This window comes from Chelonia mydas, chromosome 10 (assembly GCF_015237465.2).
Source record: "Chelonia mydas isolate rCheMyd1 chromosome 10, rCheMyd1.pri.v2, whole genome shotgun sequence".
In the NCBI taxonomy this organism is placed as follows: domain Eukaryota; kingdom Metazoa; phylum Chordata; order Testudines; family Cheloniidae; genus Chelonia; species Chelonia mydas.
Window position 1 is genome coordinate 37,433,589 of NC_051250.2, and position 24,149 is coordinate 37,457,737.

General features: G+C 42.5%; 2 protein-coding genes across 15 annotated transcripts in view; one reads left to right on the plus strand and one right to left on the minus strand.

The window, feature by feature from the left end:
* The window catches only part of IFT140 (intraflagellar transport 140), a 248,909-nt gene that overhangs the window by 41,989 nt on the left and 182,771 nt on the right, over nt 1-24,149 (minus strand). The window lies entirely within an intron of this gene.
* TMEM204 (transmembrane protein 204) overlaps nt 1-24,149 on the plus strand; it is a 112,847-nt gene that overhangs the window by 7,385 nt on the left and 81,313 nt on the right. For 3 of the 4 annotated variants that reach the window (XM_043523736.1, XM_027834813.3, XM_037911043.2), the window contains exon 2: nt 17,661-17,816. The exons of the other annotated variant lie outside the window; for it this stretch is intronic. In XM_043523736.1, the coding sequence (XP_043379671.1) occupies nt 17,661-17,816 (156 nt within the window). The remainder of the gene's footprint in view (nt 1-17,660; nt 17,817-24,149) is intronic. 4 annotated transcript variants of the gene reach the window in all.

The window sequence follows — 24,149 nt, forward strand, 5'->3', positions numbered from 1 at the left end:
TGGGGAAAGCAGTGGATGTGATATACCTTGACTTTAGCAAAGCTTTTGATACGGTCTTCCACAGTATTCTTGCCAGCAAGTTAAAGAAGTATTGATTGGATGAGTGGACCATAAGGTGTATAGAAAGCTGGCTAGATCATCGGGCTCAGCGGGCTCAATGTCTAGTTGGCAGCTGGTATCAAGCGGAGTGCCCCAGGGGTCGGTCCTGGGACCGGTTCTGTTCAACATCTTCATTAATGATCTGGATGATGGGATGGATTGCACCCTCAGTAAGTTCGAGGATGACACTAAGGTGGGGGGAGAGGTAGATATGCTGGAGGGTAGGGATAGGGTCCAGACTGACCTAGACAAATTGGAGGTTCAACAAGGACAAGTGCAGAGTCCCGCACTTAGGTCAGAAGAATCCCATGCACTGCTACAGGCTGGGGACTGACTGGCTAAGCAGCAGTTCTGCAGAAAAGGACCTGGGGATTACAGTGGATGAGAACTGGATATGAATCAACAGTGTGCCCTTGTTGCCAAGAATGCTAACTGCATTAGTAGGAGCATTGCCAGCAGATCGAGGGAAGTGATTATTCCCCTCTATTCGGCACTATTGAGGTCACATCTGGAATGTTGTGTCCAGTTTTGGGCCCCCCCACTATAGAAAGGATGTGAACAAATTGGAGAGAGTCCAGCGGAGGGCAATGAAAATGATTAGGGGGCTGGGGGGCTTATTTAGTCTGCAGAAGAGAAGAGTGAGGGGGGATTTGAAAGCAGCTACCTGAAGGGGGGTTCCAAAGAGAATGGAGCTCAGCTGTTCTCAGTGGTGGCAGATGACAGAACAAGAAGCAATGGTCTCAAGTGGCAGTAGCGGAGGTCTAGGTTGGATATTAGGAAAAACTATTTCACTAGGAAGGTGGTGAAGCACTGGAATGGGATACCGAGGGAGGTGCTGGAATCTCCATCTTTAGAGGTTTTTAAGGCCCGGCTTGACAAAGCTCTGGCTGGGATGATTTAGTTGGGATTAGTCCTGCTTTGAGCAGGGGGTTGGACTAGATGACTTCCTGAGCTAAGTTCCCTGTAAGTTGCGTGACTGTGTGGCTGCACAGCAGCCTATTTAGCACTGCGCAGGTGATTCGGGAACCTGTCCGGGGACCTGCTGCGGCCAGGGGAGGGGCACCTCTCCCCCGGCCCCCACCTAGCTCAGCCCTCAACCTGCCGTGGGAGGGGGGCCCCTACCCCGATCCCAACTCAGCCTGTACCCCGGACCTGCTGCAGCCAGGGCAGCATGGCCAGAGTAGCCCGGGCTCCGCCACAGCTGGATCAGGCCCAGCCTGGCCTGGCCCCGGCGTGGACGGGGCGGCGTGGCCCAGACCGGGTCTGCTGGGGCCAGGGGAGGGGCTCCTATCCTGCAGCCCCAACTCCAGAATTCCCATGGTGGGGAGAGAGGCTTCTCCCCCCAGCCCAGGTGTTGCTGCGGGGGGAGAGCACTGGGGGGAGTCCTCTCTCCCCGCCATAGCCCCAGAGCAGCCTCCTGCAAACCAGACTCCTCATCCCCGGCACCACCTGAGGGGCTGCACCCTCAGCCAGAGCCCACACCCAGCCCTGAGCCCCTCATCCCCGGCCCCATCCCAGAGCCCACACCCCCAGCTGGAGCCTTCACACCCCTGCACCCCAGCCCTCTGGCCGAGCCCCTCATTCCCAGCCCCACCCCAGAGCCCGCATACCCCTGCAGCCCAATCCTCTGACCCAGCCCTGAGCCCCCTCCTGCACTCCGAACCCCTTTGCCCCACTCCCACCACATGAATTTTGTTATGTGCAGCAATATGTTACACATCATCTCCATACTGGTGCACATAACAAAATTCATTCCGCATATCGATGGGAAAAATTGGAAGGAACACTGCTCCTGAGGTCTCTTCCAACCCTAATTTTCTATGATTCTTTGAGAGACAGACGGTAAAGTGAGTTATGAGCAGGAATGTCAGTGCAGACTAAGTGAAAATAAAATCTTTGTGAATTGGAAAGATTCTGAAATGGTGCAACACAACGATAAACCTGGGCAGTGTGGTTTTCTAAGAGACCATATTTTTTGCCTTGATCTTAACTAAACTCTTTGCTTATGGCCAAGGTTACAAGCACAGGTAGGAACACCAGTCTAAAGATCCCTAACACAGACAAGCCTTAGGATTAGTAGTTCAAACTTAATGGTTTTGCCATGACACTGATCCTATCACTACTGAGAACTCAGATGGCACTTCCCATCTTCAAACCATTTTACAAACAATTAATTAATCTTCACAATGTTCCTGTGAGAAAAAGAAGTTAAATGAGTTGTCAAAGATCACAGAGAGATTTAGTGTCAGAGCTGGGATTAGATTGCAAAAGATTCTTCCTCTCAGACCTGTGTTCAGATCACTATGGAGATAACCTATAAGTAATGTAGTTAGCCCCCACCCCCAGTATACTAGACAACCTGGACCGAACCTTCTCGGGCCCACTATAATGAGAAGTCTGGAACACATTGGAATAGGTATGGTATGCCCATATGAGAGAAGGTGGAGGGCAAGGGGCAGTGGGACAAATGGAATATCGACACCTTCCACATTGATGCCTGGCCCTATCAGGAAATTTGTCACCATATGTCCTATGCTTTTCCAGGGATACCTGAGCAGGAGGATCCCCACCACCACCCAAGAAAAAAAAAAAAGAAAGGGGGCGGGCGGAATGTTAGGATATAGATATTCAGGCCTGTCTGCAAAGGCCTATACTTTAAGAATTTAGGTGTATTCTTATCACTTAGCTAGTTATAGAGGTACAACATAAGAATCAAAATCAGACTGCCTGTGTAAGGGCCTTCTCTCACTGTGACAGTCTGAGGCCCTGTTCTTAAGATAAGGCCTTTGGCTAAGCAGTGGGAGCAGCCATAAGCTGGGAAGCGAACAGTCACGCCCTCACCAGTCACACTGAAATAAGGCAGTTTTGGGCTGTTAAAAAGGTGATCCAATCTATCACCTCCAGAGGAAGGGAAGAGCCTAGAAGATTTAAAGAAAACTTAGTTTGATAGCATCCTGTCTGACAAGAACTCACTTATCAATAGCTGGGGTGTGAAATCCTCATTTCTTTGTTGTTCTATCACTGTAGTCCCCACTTCCCTATTGTTTGTCTGTATAATCTCTGTCTGGTTCTGTGATTATTTCTGTCTGCTATATAATTAATGTTGTTGGGAGTAAACCAATTAAGGTGGTGGGATATAATTGGTTAGATAATCATGTTACAATATGTTAGGACTGGTTAGTTAAATTTCAGTAAAATTATTGGTTAAGGTATAGCTAAGCAGAACTCAAGTTTTAATATATAGTCTGCAATCAATCAGGAAGTAAGCGGGGGGGAACTGGAATCATGTTTTGCTAAGGAGGGCAATTGGAATCATGTTTTGCTGGGGGGCGGGGAGTGGGAACAGGAACAGGGAATGGGAACAGGGACACAGACAAGGCTCTGTGGTGTCAGAGCTGGGAAGGGGGACACTGAGGAAGGAAATTGGAATCATTGCTTGCTGGAAGTTCAACCCAATAAACATTGAATTGTTTGCACCTTCGGACTTCGAGTATTGCTGCCCTCTGTTCATGCGAGAAGGACCAGGGAATGGGAGGGTGAAGGGATAAGCCCTGTAACATGATGTGCTCAGCCACAGGTTGGATGGAGCAGTGAGTGCCTTGCTTGTTCAACAGTTATCATTGTGGCCATTTAATGATGGGCAGGACAGCTGGATACTGCAGTGATGATGGCCATAAAATAACTGGATGGATAGATCTGACTTACTCAGAAAGGTAAATCAGATTCAGTCGCTTCCTGTCCAAAGAATGTTAGCAACATTATGGAGCTTCAAGGATAGAGAGGGGTGTAGAGAAGGGTATACCCTGTTTCATTCCTCAGGGCTCCAGAAGACAAAGAAAACCCCAGCAATGGGAAGCTTTATTTCAAATACAGATGCACATATCAAGAGAGCTCTTTTTTATTGTAGTTCTTACGAGCAAGTATATCCAATGATGGGAAATGGTACAATATCATGACATTCACAAGCGCTAAATATAAACACCTGTCCAGCCTCAATGTATGATTTACACAAGCACATTTTCACTATGAAATATGGGGATGATGTCAGGGCACAGCTCAGTGTGGGAATAAAACTGAAATCTGTTTACAGAGACAACAATTCAGACAACGTCAGTGTCCATTAGGAATGTCTCTGATGTTTCTGTTTCGACAGTTGCCAGGCATAGACTAGCAGCTGAAGACTATTTTAGACATCCAGTACTTGCTCTGCCTACCATTGTACTGGGTGCATACAGACTGAGAAAGGAGGATCACAGTACTTTGTGAAGTCAGTATGTACCATACAATTAAAAGAAGTCAGGAGCTTCAGATTTATAAGCTGTCTGAAGACTGACTGAGATATTGTACTTAGACATCATGAGTTCATATGGTTGACAACATGGAGCATCAAGGCCCAGATTTAGCTTCTGAGATACAGTCAATATCTAAATAAGGGAAATTGTTAATGCAATATCAGGGAGCCAGTCTTGCAAACCCTTACACATGCAAGTAGTCCTTAAGCATGCAAGTTCTGCCACTGAAGTCAGTACGACTCATGTGAGTAAGGATTTGCTAAAGTTGAAAATATAAAAGTCAATATTCATACTGTTTACTCAGGATAACTAAAGTAGTATATGTATTCACATGAGTGCTATGGAGCCAACTTAACATTGCCATTGACATATTAAAAATAGATTTTTCTGACTTTTGTGGATTTAAATTCTCAGTTTAAGGGTGGACTTCTAAAAGAGATTAAGTGATTTAGAAGCCTTAGAAAATTCCACCCCAAGTGGATTAAAAAAAATGCAGAGCATCCTATGAATGCTTAAAACATACAAAACTACCCCAATCAATATATGTTTACGCATTATGCCATAACCTTGGCATTAGCAGAAGATATACAATAACCTTAAGTATACAGTTAAAACATGCTCATTGTATAAAGGAACATTCTCAGAGTTCAATTCCTGGCATCAAACCATACACATTTCTCTATGTGGAAACTCATCAGTTTACCCATCCCTCCATTCCAAAAATGACTGCCAGCCTGTCTTGCTCATACTGCTTCCCTGGTAGGAATGTTGTAAACCTACCAAATTAAATACATAAAGTGTGAAATTGTGATCCCATTGAAGTCAGTGGTAAAATGCCAATTGACTTTAATAGGGCCAGGATTTCACCCTAACTCTTTATCTTAACATTGCATTAATGTAGTTGCATTGAGTTGCCTTGTTTTCTCTTTCTTTAAAATTAAAAATACAACAGAAGAAAAAGATGTTGGAGAATTTTTTTACTGCATGAACATCTATTTTACTGCACGACACAGAGCTATCCAAGAGACAAAATAATAAAAATAAAAGTTAACCCATTCCAGCAAGAAACTGAATCTGAAAGCAGTAGGGCTGTCTATCTATCTAAAAAAGAATCTGATTTTTTCTTTTGAGTAGTAGACATGTAAGCAACATTCTGGTGCACAAAAGATGCAAAGGTTTTACATACTTCTTTTCATGTGGAAGTCTTCTATCCACGTACTAACCAGAACTAGTCCTACTTGGGATTTAAAAACAAGAAGAATTCATTAATGTTCAGACCAGTACAGTACAGCTCTTTCAAAGCTTCAACTACTGACTCTTTTGCTGTATCTTTCTGTGACTCCAATTATTTAGTTATCCCAGGATGCACTTTTACACAGCCAATATCTGTTTTTGTGTTTCACAATTAGCTTCAAAATATCAGAAACCACTGACCACTTAATAAGCAGAAAAACTAAGGAGAGTTAATGTGCTGGAAAAGGAAGCCAAGTGTCTGTTAACACTGAAACCCCCCCAGATATCATAGGATCTAATGGCTAGAACAATGGACTGGGAGTTAGGGGGTCTAACGGATAGAGTCACAGGTCCAATTCTGGCTCTGCCAATGACTTGCTGGAACTTGCATAAGTCACTTCACCTCTTTGTGTTTCTGTTTCTTACCCTTTGCCTGTCTTGTCTATTTAGGCTGTAAACAATTTGGGGCAGGGACCATCTCTCACTATGTGTTTGTACAGTGCCCTGCATAATGGGGCCCTGCTCTTGTTTAGGGTCACTAGATGCTACTATAATATAAATAATTTTATCTAAAAATCTATGTTCAACGAACATTAAAGTTGCAAAGTCAAGCACTCAAAAATTAGGAATTGTCAGAATTAAGGTTGTCCATGCAACTGTAATTTGGCCCACTTGTGATTATGCATTATGATAAAGTCTTTAATTACATGATCACACACTGTTTTTTCCCCCACAGGATCCCTTTTTCATTCAGTGAATAGGCAGTTATTCAGAATTTTTTTATCCTTCAGATTAAGTGTGTGGCCCCTTATTTAATACACACCATACAAATGCTGCACTGAATAAAAAATTAATTTCCTCATGAGTGTTTCGTATAGGGGTCTCATCATATCACCATAGCTCTTCACAAACATTAATTAATATGTCTTCACAACACCTCTATGAGATCAGGTGATATTACTGTCTCCATTTTACAGGTAGGGAACCAAGACAGAGAGATTAAGCCCAAAATTGCAAAAAATGTCCACTAAGTTTGGTTGTTCAACTTGGAACACCTAGGGTATGAGTCGTAAGAGTATCTAACATTTTTATAGGACTTCATATGTTCCATGCACAGCTCCAATTTACTCCAGTTAAAGTTGTGAATACCCAGCATTTCTGCAAATCAGGCCCCAGGGATTTCACGCGGGGCACCCAGAAAATAAGCAATCACAGTTAGGCCTTGTCTACATGGACACTTAGTGTACATCTACATTAGAATAAAAGACCTGAGGCACAGTTGCAGCTGGCCCAAGTCAGATGACTCAGGCTCACGGAGCTATAAAAATTGTAATGTGGATGTTCAAACTCAGGCTATTAGCCACGGTGGGCAAGGATGCAAAACCATGCTCTGAAGTGTCCCGAGCCTCTGTTTGCCTGAAGCTGGGAATGGGCGACAGGAGATGGATCACTTGATGATTACATGTTCTGTTCATTCCCTCTGAAGCAACTGGCATTGGCCACTGTTGGAAGACAGGATACTGAGCTAGCTGGACCATTGGTCTGACCCAGTGTAGCCAGTCTTATGCCCCTAACATGTCTCTGTCCCCCTCTGCTCTTATCTAATCCACCCCGGTTCCTGCACCTGCCCTCTGATCCCATCCAACTTCCCACTCTACCCGACTCCTTCCTCCCTCTGCTCCAATCCGGCCCCTGGGTTCCTCCTCCTCTGCTCCTAATACTCTCCTTGCCCACTCCTGTCTCCTTTACCCCTACCCTCTTGCTCCTGCAACGCCTGTGTCACTCTCACACACACCTGCAACATGCCTTATAGCTCTACACTGCAGTGCAGCTGCTCTCCTCCAGCACACAGGAGCTGTGAGGGGATGGTGCATGCTTCAGGGAATTAGGCTTCCGAACTTTACAAAGTCTCTACTGAGCATATGTGAACTAAGATTTTTTCAGAGGTTTATAAATTGGGTGAAATTTGGGTGAATTTTCATGGGAATGGCAAAATGCATATCCCAGGCATCTTGGTAACCCCCCAGCAAAATCCAAGTCCTCTCCCCAACGCATAGACGTTCTAGAGATTCTCAATAAAATGTTTTAAAGTTTTTTTTTTAACATGGGCAAATAACGTATTTTTTCTAATCTTGTTCTTGGAAACAGGTGAACCACTGTAGCTAAAACTCAAATAAATAAATAAATCAGCCTGATGCAGACATCCAGCATGGAAATTTTCAGCCTGAAAGATTAAAGTTGAGCAAAGTTATAACAATCAAAAACAGGGTCTTATAACGGGAAGTACTGGGCCACCATAACTATAGGCACCACTCCCAGCTCTGCCTATAGTAATTCTTGAGGATATTTAATGTTTCTGAAAGAGTGGGAGCACTCTTTATGCTACTCCCCAATGCAAAATTCGCTGGAATCACTTAGCATTTCTGAGAATCATCAGGTACCTCAATGTATATATTCAATAGGTTGCTTAAATAAGTTAAAAAAAAAGAAAAAAAACAGAACAGTACAAGGGTAAGCTCACTGATTTTCAAACATTCAGGACCATTTTCAAAATTCCTCTTACCCCAAATTCAGCAATCACTGAATTCTTCATTGAAAGCTGCTGTTTTTTTGCCACCTAAAACAGATTAATCTAAACAAAAATCTTTTAAAAGTAAAAACATATGTATTATGGTCAGGTTCACAGAACTCAAAACTGACTGAACTTGATTTGGTTCAAATTACATTCACCAAAAAATTAAAGTTATCTTTAAACAGATACCAAACAGGATACATTTCAGTTTCAAAAGAAAATAGGGGATTTAAGATTAGAATGACCAACTCCAGTTTAGCTACAGTAATAGTAGGATACTCTCTAATAAAAGCCTATTACTGCACATATAACATCCAAGCTCAGAAGCGGATTTCTCAAGACTCAGTGATGTATGCCCACATATCCAACGAGGACAGGGACATGGAGGAGTTTTAACGAGTCAGTTACTGGAGTTTGTACTTTGTTAGCTTTTTCACACAATCGATACTTTAGTAAATTACAAAAGCTGGGCTGAGGCTTTTGCTAAATATTCTTTCAGCAAAAGTGCATAGGTGGGACGTGTCTTTAGAGGCAGGCTTTAAACAAACTATTTTAAAAAGATCTGTAGTTGTTTAATCTTCTCCTCACATATTTTTAATTTTGATAAGGCCGCATTTTAAAGCTTGGAATCTGAGCATTAAAATTACTATTCTGACCTTGATAAGTCAATGTAGAGAACAGAAAAAAAAAAAACCCACACAAAAAATAATCAGCACAATCTGATTTTTAAATCAGATCATTTTGCCTCATTATTTCAGAACACTGCAAAATTGCTGTCTAATATGACTAACCTACATTTGCAGAGCACAAATATCTTGGGGGATGTCATGTGACATAATCAAACAAAACTGCTGCTCAAGAATAGCAAAATCAAATCAACATTTCTAATCCAGATGGATGTATCTGGTTAAGGAAATGAGGGAGGCGATGAGGAATTTGAGTTGGTTTTATCCTTGGAGTTTGGGTGCTAAACACAGACTGAACTGACCCTTTCAATTGAAACAAAGCAGCATTGACCATCCTATTGGCTTATTCTGGTCTGGCCTATAGGAGACTCAAGTTGGATTTTGTATTAATTCCATTCCTCTCTGATAGTAAATTCAGAGAAATGAGTGGGAGCACTTTGCATTGCTGAGCAGCGTCCCCCCTCACGCTGATTTTGGAGCCATTCAATGCTTATCACGATTGAGTCCTGTTTAATCCTAATCGGCCAAGTAGACAGTGGCTGTTAAATGGGATCTTAGAGGATGTAGGAGAGGGGAGGAACAGGAAGGTTCTCAGGACTCTGCCGTCAAATCACAATTCACATGGTAGCAGGATGCAGAACGCTATAACAATGCAATCTTGGTAGCAGAGTGATGAACTCCTTATATGATGCCCAGTCCAATTTCTATTTAGTTTTCAGTCTAGTGTTTGATTAGAACTCCAGATATCATTGGCTCTTAGTGCTCCCCTAAGCCATTGGAAATTTCTTCAAACAGTTAACATCAATGGCAGGGCCATAACAGCAATGAGTTCAGAACAAAAGAAATGGGATGCCCAAAATACTTTTGTCATCCCGACAATCTCAGACAATAGATTTCAGAAGTTAATAGTTATCACAAATGCCACCAGTAATTGTGAGAACATTAAAGTCCTGCGAACCTCATGTTTCAGGAATCCTGACTTATACATATCCTCCTGAAAAACTGATAGTGTATAGGGGTCACAAAGAGGCTATTTGTAGGATCACAGCTATGGCAAACACATCAGAAAAGAGAGAAGAGTTTGTAATAGTCAAAGCAATGAGTTCTAAACTCATGGTTATTATAAAATCCTCCATGCAGAAGTTGTCAGAGTTTACAATGGAAATGAATTATCACTGAGTTACAGCTATTATAAAATTTAAAGGAGAAGCAGAAAGTTTATAAAGATCATGAACTGAACATTTCAAGCTTCACAGTTGTTACAAATGTTAAGCATAGAAGCCAAGCTTAATGAAAGATGTGAACTAATAATTATTTCTTGGTTGACAGATAGTACACACAGAAAAGAAGCGTTATGGCTTGCCCTCCCTCAGTGTTACTGATGGGGGAAGGCATCTTTAAAATCTACTAATTGAGGCTGTGAGGGGAATTCCATGGTAGCCTAGTCAGACTTCTTCTGTGACGTTCCCCACTTTTTGGGGTGTACTGACTGTCTCGTACAGTCCAAGAGTCTGAGTCTGGGGTTACATAAGAACAACAACCCTGGGCAGAATCAAGCCAAATGAAGGTTATAATGACCATTCACCGGAGGAGAAGACAACAATTTGAAGAGTGGTATTTCTACACAGAAAGCTATTACAAACTCCACAGAGAAGCAACAGAGTTTATAAAGGCGGTTGGCTGCTATTTTTGCTTTAGTCATTAGTGAAGAGGGAATCATTACAGTTCTAGAAGAATCCTAAAAATCAGGCTACATCATACAATGGAACTATTAAGGGGCACAAGCAACAGTATCATAATATGAAGTATGGAAAGGTACTGAACTGTTGTCACAGCATAGATTTAAAATCATTGCGTTGGCAGATTTCATGAAATCATGACATTTATTTCCTCTTTTATTCTGTGCTGTCCCTTCATCATCCTACTGGGGTTCCATCCTGAACCACATTTGACCTTCCTTTTAATATACATATCATTGGTTACATTTGTATACTTCTTTGTAAACCTTATTATATTGGCTGAATTGGCATTCCTAAGCTCAGAGTTATTATAAACTGTGTGAAGAAAACAAGAGCTCTGCAAACCAGCTATTTTTGTGTTCAAGGCTACTACAAACTCCCAGCTGTCAAGAGCATATAATAATCATGAACCAATTATTCCTGGGCTCACAGTTACTACATATGCTGCAGGAAGCTGAGGGAGTTAGTCACGGTTGCAAATTGGCTATGTCTATAATCATTTATGTGGTGAAGCCAAAAGAACTTACAATAGACATATATTTGCTGTTACTAGGCTCATAATTTTATAAGTCATAAAGAGAAGTCATGAATGACAGAGTTCATTACGACAAAGTTGTGGTGTTTCGATCCTCATAGGTAGGGCTCTGTGTTTGTCATGGAGGTTGGTGATTTTCTGTGACCTCTGTGACCTCTACAGCAACCAGTGTGCCTGACCCCAGGGCTGCGCAAGCAGCTAGCTCCGCAGCCAGCTGCTCAGGTGGCCCCACGGACAGCCACACCAGCCACTACTGGAGTGGCCCTGGGGCCAGTCATACCAGCCGCTGCTGGAGCAACCCTGGGGCCAGTCACACCAGCCGCTGCTCAGGCAGCTCTGTGCAGCTGGCCCCCGGACTGCCCGAGCAGCGGCAGGTACGGCTGGCCCCAAGGACTGCCTGAGCAGCCAGAACAGTGGCGGGTGGACAGCCCCCGGCAGCGGTCCTGGGATGGCTGGAGCAGCCACTCCTGAGCTGCCCTTGGCAGCTGGTGCCCCTGGCCCCCCCACAGCAGCAGCCCCCCCAGGGCACCCCCGCCAGCAGCACCCCCACCCCAAGATTTAATCAGGGGTATTTATAGTATAAGTCATGGACAGGTCACGGGTCATGAATTTTTGTTTATTGCCTGTGACTTTGTCGTAATGAAAATCATGGAGCAGGTCCTCAAGGAATCAATTCTGAAGCACTTAGAGGAGAGGAAAGTGATCAGGAACAGTCAGCATGGATTCATCAAGGCAAGTCATGCCTGACTAATCTAATTGCCTTCTATGACGAGATAACTGGCTCTGTGGATGAGGGGAAAGCGGTGGACGTGTTGATCCTTGAATTTAGCAAAGCTTTTGACACGGTCTCCCACAGCATTCTTGCCAGCAAGTTAAAGAAGTATGGGCTGGATGAATGGACTATAAGGTGGATAGAAAATTGGCTAGATTGTCGGGATCAACGGGTAGTGATCAATGGCTCCATGTCTAGTTGGCAGCCGGTATCAAGTAGAGTGCCCCAAGGGTCGGTCCTCGGGCCGGTTTTGTTCAATATCTTCATAAATGATCTGGAGGATGGTGTGGATTGCACCTTCAGCAAGTTTGCAGATGACACTAAACTGGGAGGAGAGGTAGATACGCTGGGGGGTAGGGATAGGATACAGAGGGCCCTAGACAAATTAGAGGATTGAGCCAAAAGAAATCTGATGAGGTTCAACAAGGACAAGTGCAGAGTCCTGCACTTAGGACGGAAGAATCCCATGCACCGCTACAGACTAGGGACCAAATGGCTAGGCAGCAGTTCTGCAGAAAAGGACCTACGGGTTACAGTGGACGAGAAGCTGGATATAAGTCAACAGTGTGCCCTTGTTGCCAAGAAGGCCAATAGCATTTTGGGATGTATATGTAGGGGCATTGCCAGCAGACCGAGGGACGTGATCATTCCCCTCTATTCGACATTGGTGAGGCCTCATCTGGAGTAGTGTCCAGTTTTGGGCCCCACACTACAAGAAGGATGTGGAAAAATTGGAAAACGTCCAGCGGAGGGCAACAAAAATGATTAGGGGTCTGGAACACATGACTTATGAGGAGAGGCTGAGGGAACTGGGATTGTTTAGTCTGTGGAAGAGAAGAATGAGGGGGGATTTGATAGCTGCTTTCAACTACCTGAAAGGGGGTTCCAAAGAGGATGGATCTAGACTGTTCTCAGTGGTAGCTGATGACAGAACAAGGAGTAATGGTCTCAAGTTGCAGTGGGGGAGGTTTAGGTTGGATATTAGGAAAAACTTTTTCACTAGGAGGGTGGTGAAACACTGGAATGCATTACCTAGGGAGGTGAGGGAATCTCCTTCCTTGGATGTTTTTAAATTCAGGCTTGACAGGGCCCTGGCTGGGATGATTTAGTTGGGGATTGGTCCTGCTTTGAGCAGGGGGTTGGACTAGATGACCTCCTGAGGTCCCTTCCAACCCTGATATTCTATGATTCTATGATTCTATGACTTTTACAAAAAATACCCGTGACTAAATTGTAGCCTTACTCATGGGCATTACAAACACCAGGGATGAGCAATCGGAGTTTATAAAATATAGCAATCTGGTATTTCTCAGACCATGGTTAGTACACATTCCAAGGACAAGCCAGCAGAATTTATTATGTGTGAACTAAATACCCTCTGGGTTCAGTGCTATAGTTAAACAAGAAAAAAGGACTGTAATAATAATGGTTGTGAATTGGCTGTTTCCAGATTCAGTAATTACAAACTCACCAGACAAGCTAAAGGCCTTTATAATATTATAAAAGACTATTTCTCAGAAAGCCATAGTCTACACTTATGATATAGGTATGATACTTTGAACGTTCATCAAGTTTTACTGATGTTTATAAAGCCCAGCAGGTGCCTGATGATGGTTTTAGTGTGTCCCAAAGCACTTCATGACACTTCATGTTCACTGTGGGGAGACTGCTTAGTGCTCCCACTACTAAGGAACTGCACTTTCAAAATTAGCACCAAGTCTTACCATAAAATTTACTCTATGACTGGTCCTTACTTTTGAATGACGGAAGGTTCCTCTGCTTTCAGAAATGGATTAATCAGGAAAACCAAACCTATATGTGTTTCGGGCCATATTCTGCTAATATCCTACTGAACTGGCTGATTTCAATGGTACTCCAAGACGTAAGGTTCTCCAGCCTGAGTAAGGCTGGCAGTGTATGGCTCTTAACATCTAACACTAACATGTCAGCAATCAATTGTATATTACTTACTGTGCAGGGAGTTAAAGGTGACCTACATGGGAAAAACTGGGTTCATGCATTTTTATAACTCAAAAGAAGATCTAAATGGCTTTATTCTTTTTTAAAAAAGCTTATTTTTTATTTATCTTACAAATACCAAAAATATTAAGTCTTGTCTTCCTTATTTTGCTGGAAGTCTTCTTGGAGGATCAGGGAACAGGTTGGGAGCTTTCCCAGACTATGACTGAAGTTGCAGGGTGCTGAAAGGTATTTGGGTTAAATAGATATTAATCAAATAATTAAACAAAAACAAAATTTTAAATATTCTGACTAAAATCCCCTTTCCTTCTCAATCGCTTGGTTTTCACTTCCTTAGTACTTGTGCTATTAGTTCTCCAATTATCCATGGATTCTTCCAGGAAAAACAAGGTAGACAAGATCACGCTGACTACGGTGGTGCTCCAGGGCTGGAGTACCCATGGAAAAAAATTAGTGGGCGCTTTGCACCCACCAGCAGCCAGCTCCTCCACCTCCCCCACAGCACCTCCCGCCTGCCAGCAGCCCTGGTGATCAACTCCTCCCTCGCCATCCCAGTGCCTCCCGCCCACAGCGATCAGCTGTTCTGCAGCATGCAGGAGGCTCTGGGGGGAGGGGGAGGAGTGGGGACTGGGCGCACTCAGGGGAAGGGGCGAAACTGGGCGGGAAGAGGTGGGTGTGATGGGTTCAGTCAAAGAGACCCCCTTGGGACTGTCACCTTACGTACTGGAATTACCTCTGAGCCTGTCTTCCCTGCCAGCTTGGGACCCCAGAACCCTGCCTTGTTGAGCCAGACTCGCTAGCCTGCTGCAACACAGACCCAGGTCTGGTCCATGCCCCCACAGCTGCAGACTTTAAAGAAAAACTGCTCAGCAGGTCTCCTATCTCCAGCACCCAGATACCCAGTTCTCAATGGGATCCAAACCCCACATAAATTTGTTTTACTCTGTATAAAGCTTATACAGGGTAAACTCATAAATTGTCCGCCCTCTATAACACTGATAGAGAGATATGCACAGCTGTTTGCTCCCCCAGGTATTAATCATTTACTCTGGGTTAATTAATAAACAAAAGTGATTTTATTAAGTATAAAAATTAGGATTTAAAGTGGTTTCAAGTAATAACAGGCAGAACAAAGTAAGTTACCAAGCAAAATAAAACAACACATGAAAGTCTAAGTCTAATACATTAAGAAACTGTTTACAGGTAAAATTTCACCCTCAGAGATATTCCAATAAGCTTCTTTCACAGACTAGACTCCTTCCTATTCTGGGCCCAATCCTTTCCTCTGGTACAGTCCTTGTTAGTTCCAGCTCAGGTGGTAACTAGGGGATTTCTCTTGACTGACAGCACCTTTGTTCTGTTCCACCCCCTTTTATATCTTTGGCACAAGGCAGAAATCTTGTGTGTATCTGAGTCCCCACCCCTCCTTCTAAATGGAAAAGTACCAGATTTAAGATGGATTTCATTACCAGGTAACATGGTCACATGTCCTGTGAGACCCCAGCCTTCATTCTTCCAGGGCTGGCCCGCACACACCCATGAAGGTTTGCAAGTAAACAGACCATTTACAACCAATGTCCTAGTCAATGGGAGCCATCAAGCTTCCAAACCACCATTAATGGCCCACACTTTGCATAATTACAATAGGACCTCAGAGTTATATTTCACATTTCTAGCTTCAGATACAAGAATGATACATTCATACAAAATAGGATGAACATACTCAGTAGATTATAAGCTTTGTAATGATACCTTACAAGAGACCTTTTGCATAAAGCATATTTCAGTTACATCATATTCACACTTATAAGCATATTTCCATAAAACATATGGAGTGCAACGTCACAGTGGGGAAGAGGCGGGGAGGGGCAGAGGGGGAGGCGGGAAGAGGCAGAGTGGGGTAGGAGTTTGGGGGAAGGGGTGGAGTGGGGGTGGAACCTGGGGTGGGGCAGAGTGGGGGTTGAGCACCCCCGGGGCAAGGAGGAAGCTGGCACCTGTGGACAAGATCTACCTTTCTAATAAAAACAAACTGGAAGAAAAAAAAACCTTACACAATCCAAAAAATCACCCCCTTTGTGGGTTAAACTTTTTCACGTCTTCTTTATAGGGTATTAATAAACAAAGAGGCACAAACTCACTTTTTCACTGTGCAGACTACCTTTATGTCTTTTGACAGGTTTATTCCCTTCTTGGGCATTCATTTAAGGGTTTCACTATATTTCTTAATAGATTTTGGTATGCACCTGTTTTTTTAAACCCAACTTATGCCTTTCACAGAGGTTCATGTTTGAATGGACTCCACTAAGTATTGTTCGTTCTCAACAAATTTCCTAGTTTCATTCCATAGTAATGTAGAGTGTTGGCACCACACATCGCATATACTTCTCAGAACCCAATAAATAAATGGTGAGACCTGGGAACAAGCCACTATAAAATCATGGAATCTTGTTACCAAAAAAGCCTGGAAGAATGTAACAGAGTGTAACAATAGCTGAGAATTAACCATTCCATAACATTTTCATCACATAGGAAATCTCAGATCCTAGTATTTCGTGCACCCACACTGTCCACCCATAATCAACTATGTCACCTTTGACAATTCTGGTGAAGATTTGCATTTATTGCCAGTGTAAACATTTTTCTTTAAAAAGTACGGCCATTTACATGGCAAGCCCTTCCTACTTCAGAGTAGCAGTGGCATATTAGGCAAGGGATGTTGTGTTGGTACAATAACATTTATGAAGCCCACCATTAGCTAGAAAGGAAGGAAAAAGATGAAAACAGGACATCCATCATGCTAACAGGAAAAGAAGAAGAAAAACACCATCAACCTGACTAAAAGTAGTAAACTTTGCAATGAATACAGTCTATTCAGTGACCAGCTAGGAAATGTGTTCATTTCTATTAAGTACCTATCCTGGCTTCCAAATATTTATTGCCATGATTAATTCTATATTTGTGCTGTATGTTGTAATATGTAAATATTACAATACTGCACAGTACAACTATAGATCTAACGGCATACAAATATCAATGACTGGACACAACATACACTGTATTACAAGAAAACTGCAACGACCCCACAAATAACTGCCCTTTTACCCTCAACTGACTCCCTGCTCAAACATCCAGAAAAAGAGGAGTTTTGCAACGTGCCTGGTAAATTAACAAATCTGGGCTCTGACAGACCGGGACAGGGAGCAAATTTTAGTAGTTGAGTATCCCTCCCATAATACCCTACCTGTAGCTCACCCTTAAACAAGGGAGATGCAGGCTTTAGCTCATCAGCTGGTCTCAAATGCAACATTATTAACTGGGAGAAAGACAATGAGTTCAAAGCAGCAGGCTTGCTTTGGGAGTTATTATTATTTGTATTACAGACATTGTGGGTAGGTGTTGTACAAACACAGAACAAAAAGATGGTCCCTGCCCCAAAGAGTTTGTGCGTATAATTATGGAGAAAGCAACCAGAAGGATAAATGTTTATTCTTTTTTGGAAGGCTATCCCTGAAAACAAGGCAGATTTCTGTGTAACTGAAAGGCAACCTGTTCTTAGATAGCCTAATCATGAATGTAGATCAGAGTAAGAGTTTGTTATAAATTGAGATAAAATTAGCAGACATGCAGCTTCTGAAGCATTCTTTCAGGGGCTGGCAACTCTGCCATAGCTTCTCGGTGGGGTATTGCTTTTTAAACCCTAAGATTTTATTTTAAGATGATGCTCTTACTCAGTCTTTGTGTGTCCTCCACAGTGCAGTTTGACATGATGAGGGCCTGTAACCTAATCGCTACCGTCGCCTTGACTGCTGGTCAGCTCATTTTCGTCTTGGGCCTAGTAGAACTGCCTATTATTTCACAGGATATCCAGTGGTGGGAGGAAGCCATAGCTGCCGTGTTCCAGCTTGCCAGTAAGTACCTCTTTTTGCACATGGAGATGGACCTGGTAAATTCTATCTAGATCAGGACAGGCAGAGTATTCTGCTTTACAAATTCTTCAGAATAAACAGAAAAGCAATAGGGTTTGAATTCCAAAGTAGGTCTCTTCAGTAGTAAAGATGTTTGCCATCCCTTAATAGCTCTCTCTTCATATTAGACCATTGATTTACGAGATTCTACAGAACACAAACAGGAGATTATTTCTTGAATAGATCTAAATAAATCCTCAGTCAACCAAGAAAACAAGCCACTGTGTAGCCCTCATTAGTAAAGAAGGCAAAACACAAGGAAACACAGTGGAAGCCAAACCTCAAGATTTAATAGGACTAAAAATACCAGAGGGACTATAGATAAGGGTAAAGACAGAACAGAATGAATTTCTGCAGTCATACTGCAGTGTGATTATATGCCTTTACTTGACTGAATTTTAGTCCAGGGAGATCTGCCAGATTGCAATGAGTGGGAATAACTAGTAAATAAAACTACAAACTGCAGAATGAAGCACTCTGGCAACACTGACAGTTATAAATGAAATTCCCACAGTAATTCTCATGGATAATAACTGTATACAGAATCCAGTGGGGAAAGGGGGAAATGGTTTAATCTCTTCTCCACAGTGAAACCACTGTCATCAAATCATAAACATTTTACATTAATCCTTTCCTTTACTACACAAGTCAGTCAAGACATCCATAAAAAGAACAGTCATTGAACAGGAGTTCCATACACAGGGCTTGCAGGATTGCGTCCAAAATGTATAACTAAAATGGAAAAAAACATGCTGATGTAGTATTAATGCATGTGAAGGCCAGAGCCTGAGTCTTTACTTCAGTTTAAATCTACAGTAGTAGTTCTAAACCAGTGTAAATGCACTGAGCCCCTGCAGTGATTCTTGGTTTACATTTCAGAGTAACAGCCGTGTTAGTCTGTATTCGCAAAAAGAAAAGGAGTACTTGTGGCACCTTAGAGACTAACCAATTTATTTGAGCATAAGCTTTCGTGAGCTACAGCTCACTTCATTGGATGCATAAAGTGGAAAATACAGTGAGGAGATTTATATACACACAGACCATGAAAAAATACACATTGTAAGGAGAGTGTTTACATTGTTGTAAGTAAGGTGAGAGACTAGCCCAGAAAATTCAAAATGATGGTTCTCACAGCAATAATTCAGCTGTCTTTGCAGTACCACTGGTGAAGGACTGCTGAGACACCTCTTCAAGCCTACTGGGAATCAAAGGCCCAATAAGGAGAAGGGACCGTATGATACACAAAGAGACATATTAGTTTAAGCTGTAATACACTCAGTTTCTTAGTCCAGTGGGACCCCATGCACTGGTGCAACACTGCCAGGATCCAAAACTGCAGCCTTAGCAGAGCAAGATCTACACACAGCCTCTTCTTGTGAGATCAGCAGCACAGCACACTGCTTTTACCTTTGGATGCCTTTTGTCCAGTTCTTTCTTCCTTTTGGCGTGAGGTCTGCCTTTCTCTGCCTCTCTCCCCTCCTTTCCGAAGCTCAGCCTGTTTTCCACAGACAGGAAATGCATTCTGGCTCTGTTTAGATTTGTTGTTTCATTGACAAACAGTACAGTGGACAGCCGTGTGCCTTTCTTCTATCAAGGCTGCTAATTTTAGACTGGGCTTTTTTCCCCCCTTGTGCTGGAGTCTGTTTTAAATACAGTCAGAGAGAGACTGAAGGGCGCCAGGATATCCCGACACAGGAGAAGGAAATGCCTGCTATTACCTGTTATGCAAGCTGAACCTTGAAATCCCCAGTGCTGGGAGGGAAAAAGGGAGGAAAGCCAGAGTCAGAATGATTAACAAAATGCTAATGAGAACAGTGAAAGAAAAAACAAACGAACTCCTGGACTCAACTGTCGATACTCAAAGGTGTGAAGAGAGGGAATCTGGCAGCTAGAGACACTGTTACAAAGAAAGACCATTGGCTGTTTGAATCAGGAGGCTCCTGTTTGCAGAAGTGATGCGATGAGTCTCATAGGAAGATGGAAAGGGGAGCAAGGTCAGCTGTCAAATATACTGCTCTCCACTAGATGGACCTTCATTGTAAGCTGGATGTTTTCTCTCAGTCTTGCGATGAGTTACAGAAGACCCATTTAAAATCTTACTCGCTTCATGAAGATTTATATTTAAAATAATTATCTCCAGGCCATACAGTTGATATATTCTGGCATGAACACTTTTCGGTAAAGAAGGAGAGACATGTAAACTTCCACTACCCCATCCGAAGATCAGCTTTTTACCAGTAGCTCACTCTCTTTCTCAAGGATGATGAGGGATGGCTGGGAGGGAAGGAAGTCACTCTGACTATCAGTGTTAATCTCGCTCCTGGGATGAGGCATTAGGAGTGTGGCATCTGAGGAGGTTGTTTCCTCCTTTGTACCCCGGCACTTATTGTGTTCCTTCCGCTGTCAAGAAACTCAAGTTGACCACAAAAATCTCACCTGCCAAATCTCCTGGATTAAGCCCAGAGTACACAACATTAAACATCATGACAAACGTGTTATTTCTAATTTTTTTACACCAATGTACACATTCATAGTGTGAGTGGGACCAAAAGTTCAGCTGATTGGACAAAACACACTGCTAGATCTAGGACATCAGGAGTGTTTTGTTTGCTTGTTTACTGATGGGAGAAGGGATCTTTTCCCCTAGGAAACTACAGGCAATAGTTTGTAGCCGATCCTATGTTCCAGAGTGAGAACCTCCCAGAAAGTTTCTGCATAAACTAGCAAGTCCATAAAGAACGGCAGACACATAAGAAGAGAACAGTGGATATGAAGCATGTATTTATAAGAACTTTCTACACAAAACATAGTCAAATGCAGACGGTGGAGTTTCACACTGTGGAACTCTGCCCCCTTCATTTCTAATATGATATTTGACTTGGTTCAGCATGACATTTTGATTAAAAAACTAGAAAGATTTAAAATTAGCATGGCGCACATTAAATGGATTAAAAGCTTGCTAACGGATAGGTCTCAAAATGTAATTGTAACTGGGGAATCATCATTGAATGGGCGTGTTTCTAGTGGGATCCTGCAGGGATCTGTTCTTGGCCCTTATGCTATTTAATCTTTTTATTAATGACCTGGAAGAAAACATAATATCATCACTGATAAAGTTTGCAAATGGCTCAAAAATTTGGGGACTGGTAAATAATGAAGGTATCAGTGACTTGTCCTTGAGTGATCTGGATAACTTGCTAAGCTGAGCTCAAGTAACAATGTGTATTTTAACACAGCTAAATATTGATGTATATATGTAGGAACAAAGAATGTAGGCCATACCTACACAATGGGGGGACTCTACCCTGGGAAGCAATGATCTGAAAAAGATTTGGGAATTGTGGTGGATAATCAGCTGAATATGAACTCCTAGTGCGGCGCTGTGGCCAAAATGGCCAATACGATCCTTGGATGCATAAGCAGGGGAATCTCAAGGAGTAGAGAGATTATTTTACCTCTGCATTTGGCCCCGGTGCTGGAATACTGCTGCAACACTCAGTCCAGTTCTGGTGCCCACAATTCAAGAAGAACGTGGATCAACTGGAGAGGGTTCAGACACAAGCCACAAGATGGATTAAAAGATCTTTCACAATCTTTCCTCCTACAGAGCACCAGCAAGGGCTCCATGGACCATTAGTGATCACTGGCATATTTATGACCTTAATTCATATATTTTTAACAACAGTCTTCAATCTGTCAGTGATCACCAGTGTTGGGTTGTTTTCACCCTGAATACCATCCTAGCAACATAGCATGTGCACTATGCTATGGTTTCCTATTAGTATTGTGGTCTGAGAAGTCATTTTTATTAAAAAAGCTGTGAGTTTCAACTGTTGTCATACTCCATAGGCCCCCAATCACAACTTCTGCCTTGACTACACAACCATCTCTGATCAACATGCACCTCGCCAGCGCTCATGACGGATCCCAGCTCTGTTTCTTTTTTATTTCTGCCACCTGCATGAGCATTTGACAGTCATTCAAAAGGATGACCCTCTGACAGAAAATAAAGCCCTAGGAAGCCCGGAGGAAGGAAAGAAGAGAGGAAGCAGTACTCCAGTGGCTGTACTGGGATTCACATCGCTCCAAAACTCCACAGCCTCATACCTCCCAGTTCACAGGAAAGAAAGCTGTTTGCTTTGGAAAAGTTATGTGGTGAAAATGGAACTCGTTTTGTGGAATTTTGTGTCAACACTCAGAAATTTCTCTCTAGAAGTTTTTTCCAAGAAACTGTTACAGATGCAACATGCTGAATATAAGGGTGGATAAAAAAAAACCTCACAGAGTAACAATCCTAATGGGAATTCCTTTAAGTACTAAAATGATAGATGGCAAAGGGGAATCTATAGAAGACTAATCTACTAGGAACACAGGAACTGCTCTATTAGATCAAACCCAAGCTCTATCTAGCCAAGCATCCTTTCTCACAGTTACTAGTATCAATCGCTTCAGAGGATGGTGTAAGAACCCCACAATTGACACGTGTGGGATAATCCGCTCCACACATTAGGTTTAATCCTGGTCTCCAAGGGTATGCCTACACTGCATTGTAAACCCAGATTTGTGGGACTCATGCTTGTGGAGTCATGTTTCGATGCATCCACACTGCATTGTAAACTTGGGTTTACAATTGCTGGACCTGGGGCTCACAACTGTGCTAAAGTGTCCATACTGCACAACGCAGACTTTCTGATTCACATCTGTGGCTTGAGCTGCATCCACACCACAAAATGACAGGGCTTGGAAACCCAGTCACAGAGGGACTTAGGCGCAGACCCACCCTCCTGGGTGTGTCCATAGGCCCAGGTCTTGAGGGCTTATTGACCTGACTCAGAAAGATTTGTGCATGGACAGTAGGGCAGGGTTGGGCTTAAATCTGAGTCAGAGCCTGGGTTGTCAATGCAGCATAGACATATCCCAATAGTAAGAGATTGGCTTAAACTGTAAACATGAGGTTTAATTTTTTTTTCTTATTAAATTACGATCACTCTGAATATTCGTGAGATCCATATAAATGTCCAGCCTCTATACTGAAGACAATAAGAAGCCTCGTCTCTCTGCTTGGCTTGCCATTTATAGCCAAACAACACCTTATTACACCTTTCCTTTTATTTTCAAGCCTTGATTTCTGTCTACACTTTGTGTCTTTTGGCTGACACCTCGTTAGTGGTAACCGAAGGAGACACCCCTGCAGACATACTGTTCACTCTAATCCCACAATACAAAGTAGGGACAATTGTGGATTGGCAGGGAGATAGAATGGATGAAATTCTCCATTTCTAACTTCTATACCATTAACCTACATACATCTTAATGCAGTACAGAACAACAGAACAGTCATCACAGAACAAAGATGAAGATATCAATCATGCAACTAACTGGTCACTTCTTGTCCTTCCACTTATCTCCATGACTTCATCCGTGTCATACCTTACCCCTGGAACCCTTCCATGACTGATGTGCCATGCCCATCTAAGTACTTATATGGCTCTAATCATCCTAATATCTGCTTTCATTCTTGCTTCCTTCAAGTCAATTCTTAAAGCAGACTTCTATCAAGATGCCTATAAACCCAATACTTCTGAGGACTAGGGAACAGAATTAAATGAAACACTGTAAATAATTTTTTAAAATCCCAACAAAGAAAAAATGATGGAACGTGACTTATGCTCAATGCCCTTGTTCCTTCACACTTCTCATTACATCTGCCCCAATACACCTGTCACTTGTTTTATTGAAACACTGAAACAGTTCTGATCCTCTGTTTATCAGTATGAAAGAAATATCTATTTAAAAAAATGTAAAGATACTACAGTCATTTTAAATTAGTGGTAATATTAAAACAATTATTTTTAAAAAAATTTGATTAAAAGAGCATTTTCAATAACCCTGATATTGGGTCAGACTCTGTTCTCACACTGGTTTTGCATCAACATATTCCATTGATTACAAGGGTGTTAATCACGAGCGATACAGCACTATAACGGAAGGCAGAATCCCAGCTGCCCCATGCTCTTCCTAGAATTCCTTCTAAAGCAAGTTATGGGCTAAACAATAAATATTCAACAATATTCATAAAAAAAAGTCAATAGACTAGAATATTGCCAACTGTTTCCTGCTGCTAATAATTGACTTTATGACAGCAAAGCTATTATTAATCAAAGCAGGAGACACTGATACTATGACAGTGTTCTATTCCAGTTACTTTATTACACCAAATGATGCATCAAATTCCAGAAATGTGCCTTTCGGTTAAACAAGCGGGTGCACATTACT